Source organism: Tympanuchus pallidicinctus, unplaced genomic scaffold (assembly GCF_026119805.1).
Source record: "Tympanuchus pallidicinctus isolate F22 unplaced genomic scaffold, pur_lepc_1.0 scaffold19, whole genome shotgun sequence".
Taxonomy (NCBI): domain Eukaryota; kingdom Metazoa; phylum Chordata; class Aves; order Galliformes; family Phasianidae; genus Tympanuchus; species Tympanuchus pallidicinctus.
The window spans coordinates 13645673-13665306 of NW_026294710.1; the positions used below are offsets into that span (position 1 = coordinate 13645673).

The window sequence follows — 19634 nt, forward strand, 5'->3', positions numbered from 1 at the left end:
TATCTGGGGTCTAATTTGAAGTCCAGTTGATCAAACTAAGAAAGATGGGTATTCCTGGACTACTTATTAAATGAAATTCTGAGACCTGCTCAAATCCACTAGCTGTAGTCTAGAAATATTGACCCCAAATCGCAGACACGGTGACTTATTTATGAAGCTGTATTTCCAATGAAGTCTTTACAACATGAACACTTTACAAAACTGCCTTTCACTTGTGTTGAGGTATTTGATGTTTTCTTTGCCTTGCTTTTGCCTTAACAGCTGTTAGGGGTTGTGCTTCAGCCTCTCAGGTCCCTATCACTCTTTGAAGGAGTGAAGGAGTGAAGCATTTATTAACCATGGAAGACAGAAATAACCTCGGGATGACATAAGCAAACTGAATGTAGTGAACTGCATGTAGCCAGATGGGATGCATCCAGTTCTGCTTGAGGGAACTTGCTTGATGTCATTGTAAGGCCACTCTGTCACGTTTGGAATTTCATATGATAAGGAAAGTTCCCTCATTTTTGGAAAAAAGGTAAAAGTCAGATCCTTCCTCAAGATGGGCAAGAAGGAGAATCCAAGTAACTACAGGCTGGTCAGCATAACCTCAGTCTTTGGAAAGATTATTAAGCAACGTTCTCCTGGAAGCCATTTTCAGGAATATGCAGGACAAGAAAGTGACTGGGAAGAGCCAGTGTGGACTTAAAAAGGACAAGTTGCACCTCATGTGATGAGATGACTGCTTTGGTGGTTGTGGGAAAAGCAATGGAACTTATTTGTGTTTAATTTAGCAAGGATTTGACAGTCTCCCATAGTGTCCTTATAGCCAAGCTATGGAGATGTGAATTGGATGTGTGCCTGGTGGCTGGAAAACTGGCTGGACAGCTGATCCCAAAGGGTTGTGATCAGTGATATGAAGTCCAAGTGGCAGAGAGTTATTAATGGTTGTCCTCAAATGTTAGTACAAAGCTACAACTCATATGATGTGATTTGTCTTCTGCGTCAGCTCTGCCACATACTTCTTGAGGCGTTGCAAGGGTGAATTAGTGTAATCATTTGGCCTTTTGTGCCAATTACTGGAGATGGAATACACTACCAGCAGTGGAGTGACTTAAACCTTGTCATAATGAGGAAACTTACCAAGACATGTATTTTCAATAAGAATAATTTCAGTACCCTCTTCAAATCACATTTTCAATATTACAAAATATCACTGGGTGATCAGATAGCTCTGGAAGAAGAAACTACCACATTTCTGTTTTTTTTACCCAGATTAGGAGAATTTGTAAAATCCCCATATTTAGAATACACTGAGTAGCTTTGGGGTGCCAGTTTTGATGAAAACTTTGGTGTTTTTTTCTTTGTGGCAGTTGCAGTGCTCCCTGAAGGCAGGGTCTCATTCCAACATCATGAAATGGATGTTAGACAGTTTCTGCTGCCGTCACGGTAAATTGCTTCAAGTAGATGAGATGGAGAGAGACTTTGGTTGTCTTCTGTGGGTAGCCAGTGTTCCTAAGGGATTTCTCATTTTTGGTGGACTTTGGCTTTTTAAAGCAAATTCTTGCAAAAGAAGAGATAGAAGTTTTTGATCCCTGAAAGAAATGGAAGCTTTTAGCCATTGAGTTATTCAAAATAGTCTCAAAAATTGTCAGAACTGTGGGCTGTTATCCTTGTGATGAAACCTTTGAAAATGAGGGTAGTCTCAACGCTCTTGCTGTTTGATGTGTCTTCAGCATGAGGCTTTTCACAATATCACACAATGGACCCCAGCTGGAGCTCTTAGAAGACAGTTTATTCTCATGAATCTCAAATTCCAAAAGAAGAATAAGTATGACACAGCTAGCAAATTGCTATTAGCTCAGTATTGTTGCTCATGGATAAACAAAGATCCTGAGAACATTATTTCCTGAAAATAACTTCAGCCAAAATACTTTCTCCAAGTTTTGGGATCTGAGGGTGAGGCAGTGGGACAGGAAAGGGAGATTCATTTACCTGTAGCTGAAAATCTTTTATAAAGACCAGTGACTTCCAAAAAACCTAAAAATATTATGCTTGACACAGCTGTTTTCCATGTCTGCAGTGCTGCCATGCTGTGCATGCAGTTCACTTAGTGCTTAAAAGCCTTAATGAAAATGGGAGTCCTTGGATGAGAGCATCAATAGGAATAACAGCAGTAGGTGATTTTTTGAATGATACTAATGGAAAAGAGTTTTCTGATACCCAGAGGCACTCTTTCCACATAGCTGTCCTAAACCACTTTTGGTGGTGTTTGTGTTACAAATCTTTAGTATGAGGAAAAAGGAAAATACTAGTAGAACCTGGTTTATGATTGAAAGAGGTGCTGCCAAGGCCAAAATCTTGTAAAAAAATTTTACTATTGCCAGCACTAACATGTTGGATTATTGAGGCTGATGGGTGCACTTACGTTAAGCTGCATTTTGCCGCCCGTTCTGTTAATTGCTGTGTGCATTGCATTCAGACCAGACTGTGAAATCAGACAGCTGTTCATTTGCCTAGTTTCATCTTTTTCTTTCACCAGGCTCTGTAGTACAATGAGTCTTTTCTGGATAGCCAAACACAATAGGAAGTACATGGTTAGAAGAAGTCAGCCATCCTTGAATAATGCCCATCAGGCAGCTCTCTTAGCTTGCAAGAAAGAAGATCAAGAAGCAATTTGATTACAGTGCTTTTGCAGGGAAACAAAGCCAGATGCAGTCTTCTCATCCTAGTGGTGAAAGTCAGAACAAGGACAAATTAAAAGTAAGTTAAATCCACATGCTTCCATACACAAAATGAAACACAGGCTTATGGGTACAGATGCTCTTGCTGCCAGGATTCTTCCAGCATGAAGAGAAAGCTGGTGCTTTGCTGGAAGTGATGCTCTAGTTCAACCAAAGTTGTTAAGGGTTCAGGTGAATGTGATTGAAATTCCTAGGCCTATCACTGGATTCAGATTCAGTGACCTAACAATCTAAGCTGGCCTTAAACGTAATGGCTCCTGGAGAAGTAAGGGCAGGAGTCTTTTCAATCATGTTGAAAATAAATAGAAAACATTTGTAGGTAGATATATTTAAATGTAGGTAGATATATTTAAATGCTAAAAGGTAGAGTGGAGACTACAACCTTCACTACATCCTAAAGACATTATTTAAATAATTAAATAAATTTAATGGCATTTAAATATATCTACCTACAAGTAGATAACAAAGTCCAAAGAAGGACTTTGTTCTTTTTACATTATTATTTGCCAAACCTCCTTTAGCTAACCAGCGCTTTATAGGGAAGCTGGAATAACAGTGCTCTCTATCTAGAGGAAGAACTTTTTTCCATTTTATATCATCTATCTGCCAAGGTCTGTCACGGTGCATGAAGGGTTGGCAAATAAAATAATTTATTGATGCATTCATTCCAGCATTGTCTCTATAGCTAGGGGTCCTTGTTTGAACACCAAATAGGCTGTCAGAGCCTGCTGCCTTGCAGAGATGCTATTTTAGATTCTGGAAGAGAGAGTTGTATTGAGGTGATAGTTTGGATCAAGTCTTCTGCAACATGAGGATGGCTGAGTTGAGTTGTTTTCAGACCCAAGTTTTATTTGACATAGTTTAATTAGCATGGTGGTGGTGGGTTGATGGTTGGACTAGATGATTTCAGTGGTCTTTTCCCATCTTTATGATTCTGTGATTGAGTACCCTGTATGACTTCGTATACCATAGGGTTGAACCTTCTTCCCATATCCCCGTGCTTCCAGAAAGGGCTGCTGGGAGGTAGAGCTGGAAGAGTTGATTTCTCACTTGCTTTGCACATCTCAGTAGAAACTTAAGAGAGAGGGAATTGGGTCTGGGCATATGCTGTGTATTTTGATTCTCCAGCCACATCTTCTTTGCTTCTTCTGTTCGCCTTTCATATTTGACTGTCAGGAGCTGCTCCCTTACTAGTGAACTGTAGATCTTAGTACTTTCACAAATCCTTTGTCTTGTTTTTCCTGATGACTTCCAAACCAGTAATCTGTGTCTTTCACTCTCTCTCCCTCTTTCAGTTTTGTGTGTGTTACTTTTTTCTCTTCTAAACACATAAGTAATGCCTAAGCACCAGACGTTTGCATGATTGTCTCTTGTGTTGCTCCTTAGGATGTGTAAGAGATGTTTTAAAAACCTTATCTCACAGTTTACAATAGCTCAGTGCTGCTGTTCAATAAATTATGGGGATAATTAGTTTTTCAGAGTTCACATCTACAGTGTTTTACAGCAGGGATGTAACTGTAACTTTCTTAGCCATTTATCGCTCAGAAACACTTTGTGTAAAACAGTGGAATAAATGGTTTAGTTTAGATAACAAATTTCAGGCAAATGTTTCATTGCAGATTTCTGCTCTAAGCATTCCCTGTAGGAATTACTGGTTTTAGGGCCTGTTCTCGTAGCCCTATTAAACCACTCAGTAAACTCCTTATTAGTTCCTCAGATTGTGTGCTACCCAGATCTCATAGCAGTGAAGTCATCTGGTCTCCATATGGCAGGCAATCCCATTTCACCTTGATACTTCTGCACTGTGTATGTGTTCAGTGACTGAAATTGGCACAACAACAGTGTGAGCGTGTTGTGGTATGGAACATGAGGCGAGAACTGCTTTGAGAAAGGCAGCAATAGAGAAGACAAAAGGTAGAGTGGAGACTACAACCTTCACTACATCCTAAAGACAAAGTGGTAACCAGGAAGTTCTCCAAGGCATATAAGCTCATTAAGCTTCTCTCAGGTCCATATGTGAGAAAGGTCACCTGTCTCCTCAGTGCTTTGTATCAGCTGAAAGGATGATATCCTGTATAATATCCACACCAACTCGATATGAATTTTTTCTGTCTTGCCATATCTCCAGTTTGCACATGCATTCCTTTCTAAACCATGTCCTTGCCTCCGCTTCTAGGATCATTCTACCTTCTTTTCTATTTTCAAGTATTCCACGATCAGTGTACCCTACTTATTTTTCAAGTCAATCTGAAAGAGAGTCATGTAGGCAAACAGAACTATTCTGCCTGCCTGCCCACGAGACTCTCCCAAAAGGTGTTAGGGAATGTATCTCCCTAAAAGAGGGCAGAGTCTGCTGTGTAGCATCAAAAGACAACACTTGATTGGTAACATTGGATCTCCTTGTACTCATTTCTAGATACAGAGGGAAGACATACAGGGCGACTGTTAAGATTGTGCGAACGTCGGATCAGGTAGCAGATTTCTGCAGAAGAGTCTGTGCAAAGTTGGAGTGCTGTCCCAATTTGTTCAGTCCTGTGCTGGTGGCTGAAGTCTGCCCAGAGAACTGCTCCATTCATACTAAAACCAAGTACAGTGAGTATTGACTGGGAGGCTTGTTGCTAGCCAGGATTCAGGGCAGTGGGATGCTATGTGTGAGCTAGTTACGAAGAAAAAGAGTTGTGTAATACATTAGTGTTGAGTGGGACTCACCTCTTGTAGTTAGAGTAGAGTAGGTACAGTACTTTAGTTACTTGGTTCTGACCAAATCACTGCAAGCTTCCTTGTTATTCTCTACAAATAAATGGGCATCTCCAGAAAACAGTCCATTTCACTCCATCCAAATACATCTCTTTGAAACTCACTGCTCTTTGGAAGCTTTGACTTTTCTTTGCATGTAAAGTTAATATAAGGAAAATAAAAAGAAGTCCAAAATACTGAAAGTTAGAAAACAAAAACAAAACATATTCCTTTGTGTGTCAAAGAAACATACATAATTCAGGTTACCTGGCCCTTTCCACCATCCACTGAAACCATCAGCAATTGGAAGTGTGTGTTAACTCATGCAGAAGGACATTGGATCAAATCTGAAGCATGCTGTCCTCTCATTTCAAGTTGGTCTAACTGCAGAGTGTGGGGTTAAATTCTGAACTCATCACTCATCACCAATAAAAATGTAAACATAAGAGTTGTATCACTTTGTGCTAGTCCACAATGGTATCTTTTATTTATACTGGACATTTTTTTTCCAAATCAGGGTATTTTAGAGTTCCTTGTAAAAGTGCACCTAGAGTGTAACACTGAATCAGTAGCAAAAAGCAAGCTGAAACTCTTTTCTTTCGGTGGTTAAAGGTTTTAACGAGCATTTTGATTTCCTTCCTCCAGCTTATTATTATGGAAAAAGGAAAAAAATCATTAAGCCACCAATTGGGGAAAATAATAACATGAAAAGTGGGCATGTCAAGCCCACCAGACGCAGAAAAAGGCGGAAATCCATCTTTGTGCAGAAGAAAAGAAGGTCATCAGCTGTTGATCTGAATGCTGCAGGCTCTGCAGAGGTATGCATTACACTGGGAAAAATCAGCAGGTGCCCCCAGTGCTTTCCCCTCTGTCCTCATCTCCTTTTCAAGGGACTTCTCAGCAAACCCCATCACTTCTATCCCTCATTTTGAAACCCTCCTTACCACCTTCCTCATCTAACATTAAATTAATTACATTGGGACACTTTAGGGACTTTTGCCCTTGACCATTCTAGAATTAGAAGATACTGTTTTTCTTTCCGCCTTCATAAGGTTTGGTAGCTATTGCACTGTCAAATACTGTATCTGTTTTCTTTTGCTTCCTTACAGCCCTGTGGGCAGACAGATGGGCCTGTTTGGTGTTTGGTTCAGCATCTAAGATCTCAAAATATTCTAGTAAATAATAATAACTCTTGGGCGTTATGGTTTCAAGGGCTTTTAATTTTTCATTAACCCTTTGTAGTATTTTTGGTTCACCACTGCTAACAGCAGAAGTGTGAGAGGCCTTAGAAATCAAGTAAATAGTTTGTGTCCCAAATATGTGGTATCTGAGGCCTCAGTCTTTTCAGGATGCGGTGTGATACAGGATTCTGAATTTTTCAGTGATTTGTGTCCATCTGGAACCTGTAGCCATTGTGGTTAAATACCTTCTGTGTGAACCCTTTTCCAGGTGATTTTCTTGTGATGGTAATGAAAAAACACATGTTTTTGTTCTGTTTCCTTTCCTCACCTGAGCACCATTTATTGTTGCTTCATGCAGTGAGAAAGCAAACTGATTTGGTTAAATTCCCTCTAATTCATATGGAGGGGAGCAGCTTAAGCCACTGTCACTTGATGGCTTACATCTTCATGGCTCAGTCCTCCTTTAGATGGGGTTCAGGCTTATTTCCTTAAATTATACTGCCTGAAAGGAATTTAAACTGAAATAAACACATTTTGAGCTGAAATCAACCATTAACCAAGTTTTTCAGCCTTTCAACCAATATAACTGGTTTGGGCTAGAATTCAGCTAAAACCTATGCATATGCATTGGATGCATGCTCACACTTCATTCAAAACTGAGATATCAAAGCCATTTTGGCTACTTATGTATAAAGTTCAAGATACACAGTTTCCATTAGTTGATTTATATTTGCAAACTCTGTGTTACAGAAATCCCAAGAATTCAGTGTGGTTTCCTTTACCTGAAAATTTGTGCTGCTCTGTCAGTACTTAAATGTTGGGCTGAAAGCAGACAATCTAAGAGAAGTCCTTTGTACTGAATTTTACAGAAATGCCAGCTGAGCAATAAGACCTACGCATTGGTACATCTAGCTATTTTAAAAAGACACCAGCATTTCTTTCTGTTTAGTACCAGTGACACCCATGGCCATTTGAAGTAAGGTGAAATGTTGAAGTAAGGCAAAATTTTCAACTCCTCTGCTTATTGCAGGGAAGTTGGAATAAATGTACTTCAAGGCTCTGTTCCAACTCAAATAATTCTATGATTCCATGATTCTTTGAAAGCCTATTTAAGATTTTGCTTCGTTTCAAGCAACCTGTGTTTCACTCTATGCTTTAAGTATTTTCCATTTCCCCTTCTCATGCTCATCTGCAGTGCCGTAAGGTTTGAGATGCCAACACAGCAGAGGAATGTTTCGTGCCAAATGAGTTATTACCATTGACCTTTTGTTAGAAACAAAAAAAGAACTTGTTCACTAGCTATTTTTCAATTCTGTATTTTGTTATGAATCTAAATTGAAGGTTAATCGACTTGGCACTATAGTGAAAATGAAATATTTGATTAAAATAAACGTTACTCTAGGCCACCATGGAACACATGGGTGCAACTGAGGGAAGCAATGCAGGGAACTGGGATTGTTCAGTCTGGAGGAGGCTCGGAGGAGACCGTATTGCTTTCTACAGCTGCCTGAAAAGAGGTTGTAGTAAGGAGGAGGTTGGCTTCTTCTCACAGGAACTGATAGGATAAGAAGGAATGGCCTTAAATTGCCACAGGGGAGGTTTGGTTGGATATTAGGAAAAATTTCTTCTCAGAAAAAGTCATGAGGTATTGGAACAGGCTGCCCAATAAGGTGGTTGAGTCACCATCCTTGGAGGTGTTCAAGAAATGTGGAGATGTTGCACTGAGGGACGTGGTTTAGTGTCGTGATCAGGATGGATTGATGGCTGGACGAGACGACCTTAGAGTTCTTTCCAGCCTTAGTGGTTCTGTGGTTCTATGACATGGGCCCTGCAGTTTAGCCTCGTGTCTTTTGATCTGCTGCTGTATCAATCTCTGAGCCCAGGTGCCCTTTTCCTGCTGGTCTTTGTGCAGGAGAGCGAAGAAGACGAGCCGGATGCAGTTGAGGATGAGACGGGAAGCGAGGAGACGAGCTCAGAGCTCCGTGATGATCAAACAGACACCTCCTCTGCTGAAGTCCCTTCTGCAAGGCCCCGGAGAGCAGTTACCTTGCGCAGCAGCACTGAGTCAGACAGACCTCCTCCTACAGAGAGGGCCCGGCGGAGCCGCCGGCCACAAGCCGTGTCTTGCAGTGAGGTGGAGAAGTCACCACAGCTCAAGGAAGTGAGTATGACCCCAGGCTACCGATATTTTCCCTGCACCGTCCTTCAGTGCCTAACCTTTCTCATCTGAGGAGGGCATCCCTACAGTGCAGCTGCATGGCTTCCCACACCATGTGGCTTTCTTTAAGATAACTATTTTTTTGTAGGAAATTAAGCACGAAGAAGAAGAGAAGCTCATCCTGGACAGTAATCCCTTGGAATGGACTGTGACTGATGTTGTGAGGTTTATTAAACTGACTGACTGTGCACCCCTTGCCAAAATATTTCAGGAGCAGGTAGAGATCTTTATGTAACTCTTCTTTTTATGTCTGTGGTGCTTATTCACAGTAAAAATAAATAATAAATAAAGCAATGCATGTTGCTAGCCTTGGACCCATGGCTTCCACAAAGAGCTTGTAAGCAAATTTCAAATCCCTTGAGGCCAAGCTATGGCAAACAGCTGGACAAGGCATGAGTACCCTCAGAAATTCAAGTCAAAGCCTTGTCAGATACTCAGAGAGCAGAAACCCGCTCTTCACACCCTAGTCAGCATCCTTGTCAAAAGCACAACATTTACACCTTTCATACCAGTGGTTCTGTGGCAAGACCCACAGCACAATTCCAGTGTTGCAAAGGCACTCTGGTGTACCAACAGATAATGGTTACTTATTACACAGCTAGCCATCTCTCCCTAGCCCCCTTGAGTTTCACTTTGTTTTAAAATATTGGCCTGCAGAGTAGAAATTTCCCAACTGAACCCCAGATTGGCTGCATGAATTTTGATGCCAATACCTGGATGCTCCAAGTGTGTAGACACTTCCCATCTACATCCCTTGAAAGATCTGACAGGCAGGCCGTTTGGTGACCTAATCTTAGCAGATGCCAGACATCTCTGATTAAATAGGTAAGTTTGGAGGAGTAGAAGCCAATGTTCTGCATCTGAAGTTAGTGAACATGTAAAATTTATACAGAACAGACATTCCTTGGCTAATAAGTAACAGCCTCTGCTAAAAGTGAAGGGCAGCTCTAGGAAATCATGGTTAGAAAGAAGCAAGTGTGGTTCATTAGTCCATAGCCCTTGGTTGTATGGCTAACTGCATATTTTATTATTTCTGATTCTTCACTGTGAATAGCTCTGTTCCAGATTACAATAGGTTTGATAGGAAGAAATTGAAGTGTGTGTAGAGCAAGGCTGAAACGCTCTCATAAGAAGATCCTGTAGTTGCTGCACTGCAGCATGCTACAACCATTTGTTAATCAGCCTGGAGTAACTCCAAGGTTTGAAAGCCAACCCTGTCCCTCCTGGGCCATAGAGTTTTATGGTAACCGTAATCAAACACAGATGACTGCAGATTTTCCTTGCTATTTGCTGTACCATTCAATTATACCATCAAGCTTTGGTGTAGGGAGGACCTGAGCAATGGTCAGTCCTGATCAAAGCAGTGTTTAAGGGGTCTAAATCCTCCCTCTGTTTAGCACTACCTAATCAGGGCTTTCCTGGGGAGTTCATGGTGCCTGTGAGTTACTATACTTTTTCTGCATTTCTGATCTGATCTTCTCTAAGAGTTAAAAAGCAGTTTTGTAGCCAAATCATCTGCTTCTTAGTCTATTAAAGAATAAACAGAACTTGAGCACTTAATTAAAGAAGGATCAGAAAGCTAATAGAAATCCCTAATAAAATGTCTTCAGTCTGGCGTGCTAGTTTAGAGAGTTTGGTGCATGAGCGCACCTGAAGGAAGGACATGACCTCCAGAGGACCCTTCACTGTGAGATTCTGTGACATTAGAGTTGGAAATCCAGGTCCATTCTTCTTGATTATTCAGCAGATTATGTTGAACAGGGCAGATCCTAGGTGGCTTGGGGGACTTGGCATGGGATAAGGCAGACATAAACCTGTGCTGAACAAAAGAGAGGAAGAAAAGGTCTTGTTTGGTGCTGTGAAGCTGACTTAAGTTTTTCTGTTCAGCACTGCAGCCTTGTTCTTGCTTCATTTCCTCAGCCACAGAATGGAGTTTGTCTGATCTCTGTAGTCCTCTGCAGAGTTTCTTTAAAAGGTGATCTGCTAGACTTTCCTTATATGATTGATGAGAGCCTGTGAGGTCACAGTAGATAACTTCTAAAGAAGCATAATGTATTCCAGAAAAAGGAGATGAGCTGCATTGAAGTGTGAGAATAGGGCAGAGAACAAAGTTGTCTTCAGTTTTGAGGGCAGATTTCCTTTCTTGTTTCTCAAAACATCTCTGCCTTCAAGAGTCCACAAACAAAACCATTATCACTGTTTTTCTTCCTCAGGACATTGATGGCCAAGCCCTTCTGTTGCTGACGCTGCCCACGGTGCAAGAATGCATGGAGCTGAAGCTTGGTCCAGCCATCAAACTGTGCCACCAGATCGAGCGAGTAAAAGTCGCGTTCTATGCACAATATGCCAACTGACTGCACTTCTCTCTTTCTTTCTGTTCACCTTCTCATTCCCTCTATTTTTTAACATCACAACTTGTTCACGTTTTTTTTCCTCTTCCTCTTTTCTTAAAAAAAAAAACACAAAAAAACAAAAAACAAAAATCATGGAATTGGAAGCTCTGAGAATTAATCTGTAGGGGGAAAAATAACACAACAAAAAATCCAGCAACAAATTGAACTAACTGTTGTAAAGCACAGCGCTGGTATCTCTCCTCGTGAGCTTTGCCAGCATGTTTTGCTGCAGTGCAAGGTCAACATGGATCAGATGGATTGTCGTCCTTTAAAGCAAAGCTACCTATGGCAGATACGTTTCCACGGTGAATAGTCGGACATTTTCAGTAATGATGGTTTGTCTTCGTCAATTTCTGGACATGAACAATCCTTTTAGTCAACTCTGACACACTTCTTTCATATTGAAATGGAAGTGAGAATTTGTAACGTTACCTGGGCTTTACTGCAAATTTGATCTTAGTGATCATTAGGCTTTCTTTCACCTCCTCCCCAGTCATACAAAAGGAAGAAGTGTTATACCAGTCATATGCTGTTTACTGTTGAGTGAGTTATAAAGCAGGACTCAACCCACTGTCTTTGAATGGTATCACACAAAGTTGCAGCCAGTTGACAGACCTTAGGCATAATAATGTTTTCTGAGCAATGGTGGCCACAGTGAGCTGAATGTCTCACTGATGGGATCTGTGCAGTACTGCATTCGTGTGAAGGACCGTACATGAAAACCTCCAAAGTCAAGCCTATCCAGTTATATTTGGGTCACTAAACATAGGCCAGACTTTGCAACTCAAGGGGTGAAAAAAATAGGGGGAGGGGAGTCCAGATTTAATGGCAAGACTGTTCAGCACATGCTGATTTAACTTGCACCTTTGTCAGTCTGGTTACTAGGTGGGAATAAAAACCATCAATATTTTCAGGCTGTGTACACCGTGGTGCTTTAGTCCAACTGACACATCCAACCCAGTGCATCTTCTGTCAGTAATCTGTATAAAGCCCCAACTGTGTCCCAGTGGCAGACTGGCCAGTGAAACTGGGGGCTTGCTTTGTACCAAGTAGGGTGAGCACCACAGGGAGTGAAGAAGCGGGACAGACATCTTGGGCTTGCCTCAATTGTGCATACAAGATCAGTATTTTCTACTTACTTTACAGGGATATATGGCCCTGTGAGTGCCACATGTTGACCTCAGCAGTGGTTGGTGGCATCACATTGGTGTAAAATTCTCTTGAAAGCAAGAACCAAACTGGTTCTTCAGACCAAGTCTGAATTTTGCTCTGACTTTAGGTGCAGGTGAATTCTTCCCTCAAAAAGTGAATGGGGTAGTTTGGGCTGATTTCATCAGAAACCACTGACTTCAGTAGACTTTTTTTCTACAAACTGGAAACAGACCCCAATTCCCTGTTCTCAGGGAACACAGCCTAGAAATATAGTACAATCACATCACAGTGTTGTGATGCCAAAGCCTACTCAACTAAGATCTCTCAAAAATAAATGTCATTTCTAACTCTGAATCTGAAGAGATTTCTTAGGGCCAATAACCCCATCTCAAACAGTTAACATATGGTGACAGCAGACTTGGATCACATGGTCCTGCAGACCTTAGTGTGCTCAGGAGAACCTACTGACCAACATCAGGCTATAGCTGGTGCTTTCTCCTTCATCAGTTTCCTCCTTAAAATCTTTGGTTTAGAGGTGGAAAGCCTCAGAAATAGAGATTCTGAATTATGTCCAGATTTGGTCTGGGGCATGGATTAGGTAAGAAGTATGGCCATGCATTGTGAAGACACTCTAGTCCATCTTTAAGGGGGATTCCTGATTTGCCATTGGGGAGTGTGATGTGTGCAAGCTGGGTCAATTCCTGCCAGCTCATGAGATTTCACAGAAAATTTTCTTCTACTGAAGATCTTGTTCAAGTTTTAATCAAATGAAGGAGCATGTAGTCATTGCTGTGCCAAAATGCTTCCTTTTGTTTCTAAGAAATCTAGGAATAGGGTTCCACAGTATTGCAGACATTCAAAAACTTGGCTTCAGACTGGATTTCCTTCTGAGAGTAGCACTGAACTCTGTCCATGCAATTAGTTTGATGACTACTTTGGATTCCTCTAAATATGCCCTAAAAACATCATACCACTTTTCATCTCTGAAGACAAAAGGATTCTACCCAGCAAGAAGAGAGCAGAATCATAGCATCGTTAAGGTTGGAAAAGACCTCCAAGGTCATCTAGTCCAACCATTCAGCTACCCCAATATTCCCCACTAAACCATGTCCCTAAGTACCGCATCTATACATTTCTTGAACACCTCCATGCTGGGTGACTGCCTGACCTGCCTGGGCAACCTGTTCCAGAGCCCAACCAGTCATTTGAAGAAGAAATTCTTCCTAATATGCAACCTGAATGCTTCTCCCAGCTCCACACTGCTTCAGCCCAGTCACATAACTGCCAGCAGAGGATAGCCCCCAAAAGTTCAGTGTCAGAAGAACCAGCATGTAAGGATGTTTCAAAGAAAGAGAGTGACTGTTCACAAAACAGCATCCTAGCACCAGTCCTTTACTTACTGTGTCCACCTTCTGAGCATCCTTTGTTGCTATAATATTCCTTGGACTTTGTGGTTGCAGGGACTTGTTGAAGACATTTAATTCTTGTGGGGATACATTGAAAAAAAAAAATCAGGCTTTTTCCATCAATTTAGTAACTATTCATTTTCCAATGGCAGCTAACTATATGGAGTCTGGGCCAGGGAGCAGCCTGTTCTAGTGTTGGCCAGTCTGGGGATTGGTGGAGCATTGAGCCCAGCATGTGGGAGTCTTCACTGATTTTTCAGGGAAGTTAAAATGTATTTTAAACTCACCTGATAAGCAAAGACAACAAAAAAAGTTTAATTTTAGCTCACACCAGCTCTTTTATTTCCTCAGGATTTTTGCTTCTCACCATTTGTCTTTCAGTCTAATATTCTTCAGTGTCCTCTCAGTTATCTCTGTCTATCCTTTTGGAGAAGATGATAGCTTGAAATCTCGAGCCTAAAATTACCTTGCATTGAATGGGTGGTAGATGCTTTATTGTGTTGGGTTTTTTTTGTTTTTTTTTTTAAAGTATGCAGAATGGAAAGGAAAAGAGAATTGGGCTTCTGTTGTTTGTTGAATTGATTGCCCCTCAGAGAAGCTGGAGCCCTCTTAGTTTCTTAAACAAGTAGGAAGTGGGCTCCTCACGCTTTAATTGAACATTATATTCAGATTGTCACTCGAAGCTTGGGCAGCGATCAGAGAGAACTGCATACTCTTTCCTGCACTTCATTTCAATTCCTGAAAATTAGCCAGGGTCTGCAGTAATTTATTTCAAAAGAGCAATCTTCCTAGGGTAAAATGGCACCTTTGCTAAGTAGAAGCACTTTTGCAAGATAGTCACCAGGAAGACCTGGGGAATCCACACTCTTTGACTGACTAACCATCTCTGGATCAAGCCTTTCTGTATTCAGTCAGGTGATTTTAAATCTCCCATAGCTAATTCTAGATGCTCTTCAACATTCAATTAAACCATCTGTTACTAAGCATCGCAATGTTAACATTTATATGAAGGTAGTAGATCACAGAAGACCTGTGAAATAGAGATTGCTGTATTTATGTCTCTTCCCTCTTTTATTTCATTTTGTTCAGACCAATTTCCACCTGACATTTTTAACTAAATTATCTTGTAATATGGTGACTTAGATTTATTTTTTTTTTGAACGCTGGAGGTGTTTTTGGTCCTTCATAGATTCTGGGCCTAGTTCAGAGTTGGTGCAACTTAATAGATATACTGGTGACACTGATGAAGGCACATCTTCTCATTCTGAATTCGATACACAGGGCTGAAATATATCACATTATCAGTTAAAGTGATGAATTCATGGTTAACCAAGGCCACTACCGAGGGCTGAGGAGCAACCCTGCAGTTGCTTTGGGCTTTTGGATGCTGAATTTCAGCACACTCACACTGACCACCTTTCTTCTACAAAAAGGGTGATCAGGCAGCTGTTGTTGATCTCTATTCAGGCATAGGACTAAAGATGGACATTTCCGAAGCTTTGTGCTCTGGAACGCAATGAGTAGGAGGAGGGTGTAGTACCTACCCATCTCCATTTGGCTTCTTTTGAGCTAGATCAAGTTTAGAAGGGTACCTGCTTCCTTTCCATCAGCTTGTACAGAATCCAACCAGTCTGTAGTCCTACGCTGGTTTCTGAGGGTGGATTAAAGCACTAACTCAGAGGAATGTCTTATGACTCCCAGCTGGTAGACCCGCTTGCTTCCTGCTGTCATGGATGCTCCTCTCCCACCTCAAAGGAAGATGATCTCTTTGATTTCAGAGCTCTTCTTCCCTTTCCAGATTGAAAACACAGCTCTATCCACACCCCCTGTTCTTTCCTCAGTGCTAAAATGACTGCAGCTCTGAGAAGGGTTTCAAGGTCCCCAGCTCTACCATGTTAGCCATATGCAATAGATCTCAAGAGTTTGGTTTTGCAGGATGCAGAAAACGCAGAAATGCAGTGTTGACTTACAAAATCAAGACAAGTGCTTACACACCCTGTCCTTGATGAAGCATCTAGCAGATTCGTGTCCTAGAAGAAATAGCCTGATCCACATTTACAGAGGTATTCAAATGTCTGAAGGGATGTACAGAGTTTCTCAGTAAAAGATTCATAATGCCCAGTAAGATTTTTCACCTTGGCTAAACATCTGATCTGCCTTAAACTGAAATGTTGCCATTCCTTGGCTTTAACTTGCAAGCTTTTGCAGCCCATAGATGTGGACTGAAGCAAACACCATCTCAGCTCTCCAAAGGCCAGCCAGACATCGAGTTGCCATAATCCATTGCTGATTGCCTGTGCCCTGATCATGTTGGGGCACAAAATTGATTTTGATGGAGCTGCAGTGTAACTGCAGTGCTTTTTAGAAGCTCAGTACCGTCAAGGTATTTCAAATGATTTTTGGTTTTCTGCTGCACAGTGTCTGGAAGAATAATGCAGCTCATACTGTTCCTCCTATTTCAAAATTCAAGTGCCAAAAGGGAAGAACGTGCTGCAACTGAACACCATTAAAACCAGCTTTATTACTTGTGGATAATTATGGTCTCAAGGGCTCCATTTTGGTGCTAGAATATGCCATGCTGTATTTTCCATTGCTTGGAATTACAGAGTTGATTCCTTTCTTCAGGAAATGTTTTCTGTAATCAAAAACATCTTAAATATTGGGATTGTATGATTGTGTTTATTTCTTGTTCTTTAATTCAGATACACTCAACAAATGAATTCCCCTCCCTGCAGTCATGTGAGTTTTTGAGAAATTTTGTAAGGTATATATGTATATGTATATTTAAAAACTCTTTACAAATTGCAGTGCATGCCTATTTTTTCCCTTGAAAATATTTTCTCATATCAGCTGGCCTATGATTAAGGGAATTTGTTACTCAGGATTTAATCCAGAAGTGACCAAGGTTAGAAGTGTCCTCACATGTGTGGGCTTTGGGACAGGGTCTCCATCAAATTCTTTCACTTAGAAGTTAAAAAGCGTGCAGTTAATTAATACAAAATTTAAAATCCACCCTCCTCCAGCAGGCAGATATCCTGCTGAAATCTGCCAGACTTAATGAGAAGAGGGCTCATGTCTTTAGGTACTCATGAACTCCAAATGAAAGGAGCAGAAACATTTAATGTTCTCATTTATTATTTGGTACGATACTCCAGCAACAAGTGCAAATTATCTGATGTCTGCATTTAGAATATGAGTCAGTCATCAAAGAATGTGAGTTTTACAGCCCAGTAGTCCTTTAAATGTCATCTGTCCTGGAGGAGAAGAATAATTTTACAATGATTTGGTGCCATGCACTGGAATTCTCTTGCAGAAGACAGATGAACTGCACAAAAACATATTGGGTCATCATTTTAAGTATGCCCTTTTAATTGCTTTAGTCTTTCATGGGAAAAAGGTTTTCATGTTGCTGGTTTAAAACTCCCACTTTTGTAATGGCTCATGGCACAGCATACTAGCAGAATGCATTTGCGTCTGTGGTCACGTTATGTGTGAGTGTGGAGGTGTTTGTGGACAAGCAGATAGTTCAGATAGGACAAGAAGATCTCCCTTCCTTGTACCTTGTTTTAATAGTGTCCTCTGTGGAACATGGAGGGCACATGCTCCCCAGAGCACATCATGGAGGGAAATGTTTCCAGCAATGCTGTTGTTGCATGGCCATGTTGCCCAGGTAGCCTAATGCAGCAAGATAATTGCAGCCTACCAACAGATATTCCTGACCTTGATATCTACCTAAGATAAATGTAGGAGTAGGCAGGGACTACTCCTTTCTCCTTTCAGGGAAGAAGAGAGGGTTGGAGTTCTGGGTTTGAGGGTCTTCTCATGTGAGGAAAGGGCACCTGTGGTCTATCAGCATAAATTCCTCAAGACATCTCTGTCTTTCTCATAGTAAATAAAGATGCTCTGAGCCCTTGCAGGGGCCAAGTGTGAGGGAGGAAGAAAGCAGGCAGTATATTCACAGCTAGAAAGCTGGAAGTTTTCTTTCTTGTTTTGCTTATGGAGATGTAGGGATTTGGCTCTGAAGGGTGGATTGGAGGGCAGTAGGGAAGATCCGTCTTTCTTCCTTGTACTCAGCTCCTGTACATCTCCTGGTTTCTGGAGGCAGCTTTCAGACTTCCAAGGGAAATGTCAGGGACTGAAACTTGAGCTCTCTCCCATAGAAATAGGTGATACTGCCTTAAGCTCAGGTAGTGGATCTACAAAATGCTGTTGCATGTTATGATGTGAGAAGACAAAAATCAACATTCCCAAGTCACCAGTCTGCTTGTTGCTGCTCCAGCCTCACTGAAGTTTATGACCATTATATCTGCTTATAAATGCATACAGGGATATAATGTACAGGCAGGCATTCACTGTGATGTAGTCCAAAAGTGGTGAAAGATCTCAAATGCAGGCTTTGGAAGGTTGAGTTGAGTCTTCTCTTGTGCCAAGGTGAGGCAAGGCAAACACTCAGACCCGTATGACAGTTAGGGAACAGCAGAAATGAGCTCAACAACCAGCAGACACAGTCCATTCGTGGTGATGCACGTTGGAAATCTTTGAATTGTTTTGCATTCCAGTTTGTATGGAAGATTTGATTCAAACAGTGTATATATAATCCCTTTGGTGTGTTACAAATATATATGTGTGTGTGTATATATATGTATATATGTGTGTGTGTGTGTGTATATATGTATGTGTATATATATATATATACATATAAACCAATCAATGCTGGTGTTTTTACTTTTTAAAGTTCATGGGGCAAAGGGCATGTTGTTAGTTTGCTGTAAGATTCTATTCTGTATATATGTTTTCATGTAAATAAGTGAAAATCTATATTCAGAGTTATATTTTAATTTTTATTCAAAATGAAATAAATCCCCTTTTTACTTGAGCAATTGTAAGCTACGTTGTTAATGAAGTAACAATAAATCACATTTCTCTCAAGGTTGGTATTTTATTTCATTGGACAGTAAGGGTTGTGTGTTGGTGTATTTGATGTATTTGTTCCACATGAGGAGTTAAGGTGAGAAAACAGTCTCTTGGCTTTGCTGCCAGTGGCTTTGTTTTGAGTGACCCCATGCACTTTCCGGGAAGGGACAGTCAGGACTTGTCCTTTGCAGAGTCGGACACTTAAAGGCACGTCTGGGGGTTCCCTTTGTAGTCTCTAGAGAGAAGCACAGCAGCACGACTTCTGCCGGCCAAATTGAGTTGCCTGAAGGAGATGCCTTTTGTCACTGCCTTTGGATGGGCTCTTCATTTAGGTTAACACCAAAGAGGATGAACGTAAGCCATGAGCCAGTTTCTGCAGATGGTCATAACCAGGTGTTGGATGTGGTCCCTCAGAATGCCATGCTCTTGAAACAATATGGCATCCAGGCAGCACACTTCCCATCCAAGCAGAGGTGTGCCTCAACATACATGAGCTCTTCACTCCCCAGCCTTGACAAGTGTGTCCAATGTACTTTGACTTAATTCCTGCCCTTGATAAACCCATTGGCCTCCAGGAAGGCCCAGTGCAGCTTTGCTGGTTCATCTTTGCACACTGTAGCATTTGTTTGTAGAGGCTGGGTTTACGTACCTGCTAATTCTCCCCAGTAGCAGAAGAACATGAAACAAGAAAAATGGTGGGTTGGTAAGGTAAAACTAGGGCAGCTTTTAAAGATGCTTTGGGAGAGCAACAGGGGGAAGAGTGGAAGAAGGGAGTAAAGGTAATACTATGAGCAACAGTCAAGGGAGTATGGAGTAAGAGAGGTGCTGATGGTGGCAGGACAAAACTTACAGCCAGGTCACAGCCCAGAGTGCAGAAATGCAGTAATCACAACTTCTTAAGCTGCACAGCA

General features: G+C 41.3%; 1 protein-coding gene across 5 annotated transcripts in view; it reads left to right on the forward strand.

Moving 5' to 3' along the window:
* SFMBT2 (Scm like with four mbt domains 2) overlaps nucleotides 1-18717 on the forward strand; it is a 114179-nt gene extending 95462 nt beyond the window's left edge. For 4 of the 5 annotated variants that reach the window (XM_052680970.1, XM_052680973.1, XM_052680971.1 and 1 more), the window contains 5 exons: nucleotides 5140-5315; nucleotides 6105-6277; nucleotides 8553-8801; nucleotides 8947-9075; nucleotides 11072-18717. In XM_052680970.1, the coding sequence (XP_052536930.1) occupies nucleotides 5140-5315; nucleotides 6105-6277; nucleotides 8553-8801; nucleotides 8947-9075; nucleotides 11072-11212 (868 nt within the window). In that variant the 3' untranslated portion in view covers nucleotides 11213-18717. The remainder of the gene's footprint in view (nucleotides 1-5139; nucleotides 5316-6104; nucleotides 6278-8552; nucleotides 8802-8946; nucleotides 9076-11071) is intronic. The other variant, XR_008206236.1, reaches the window with a different exon arrangement.
* Nucleotides 18718-19634: the final 917 nt, after the last annotated feature.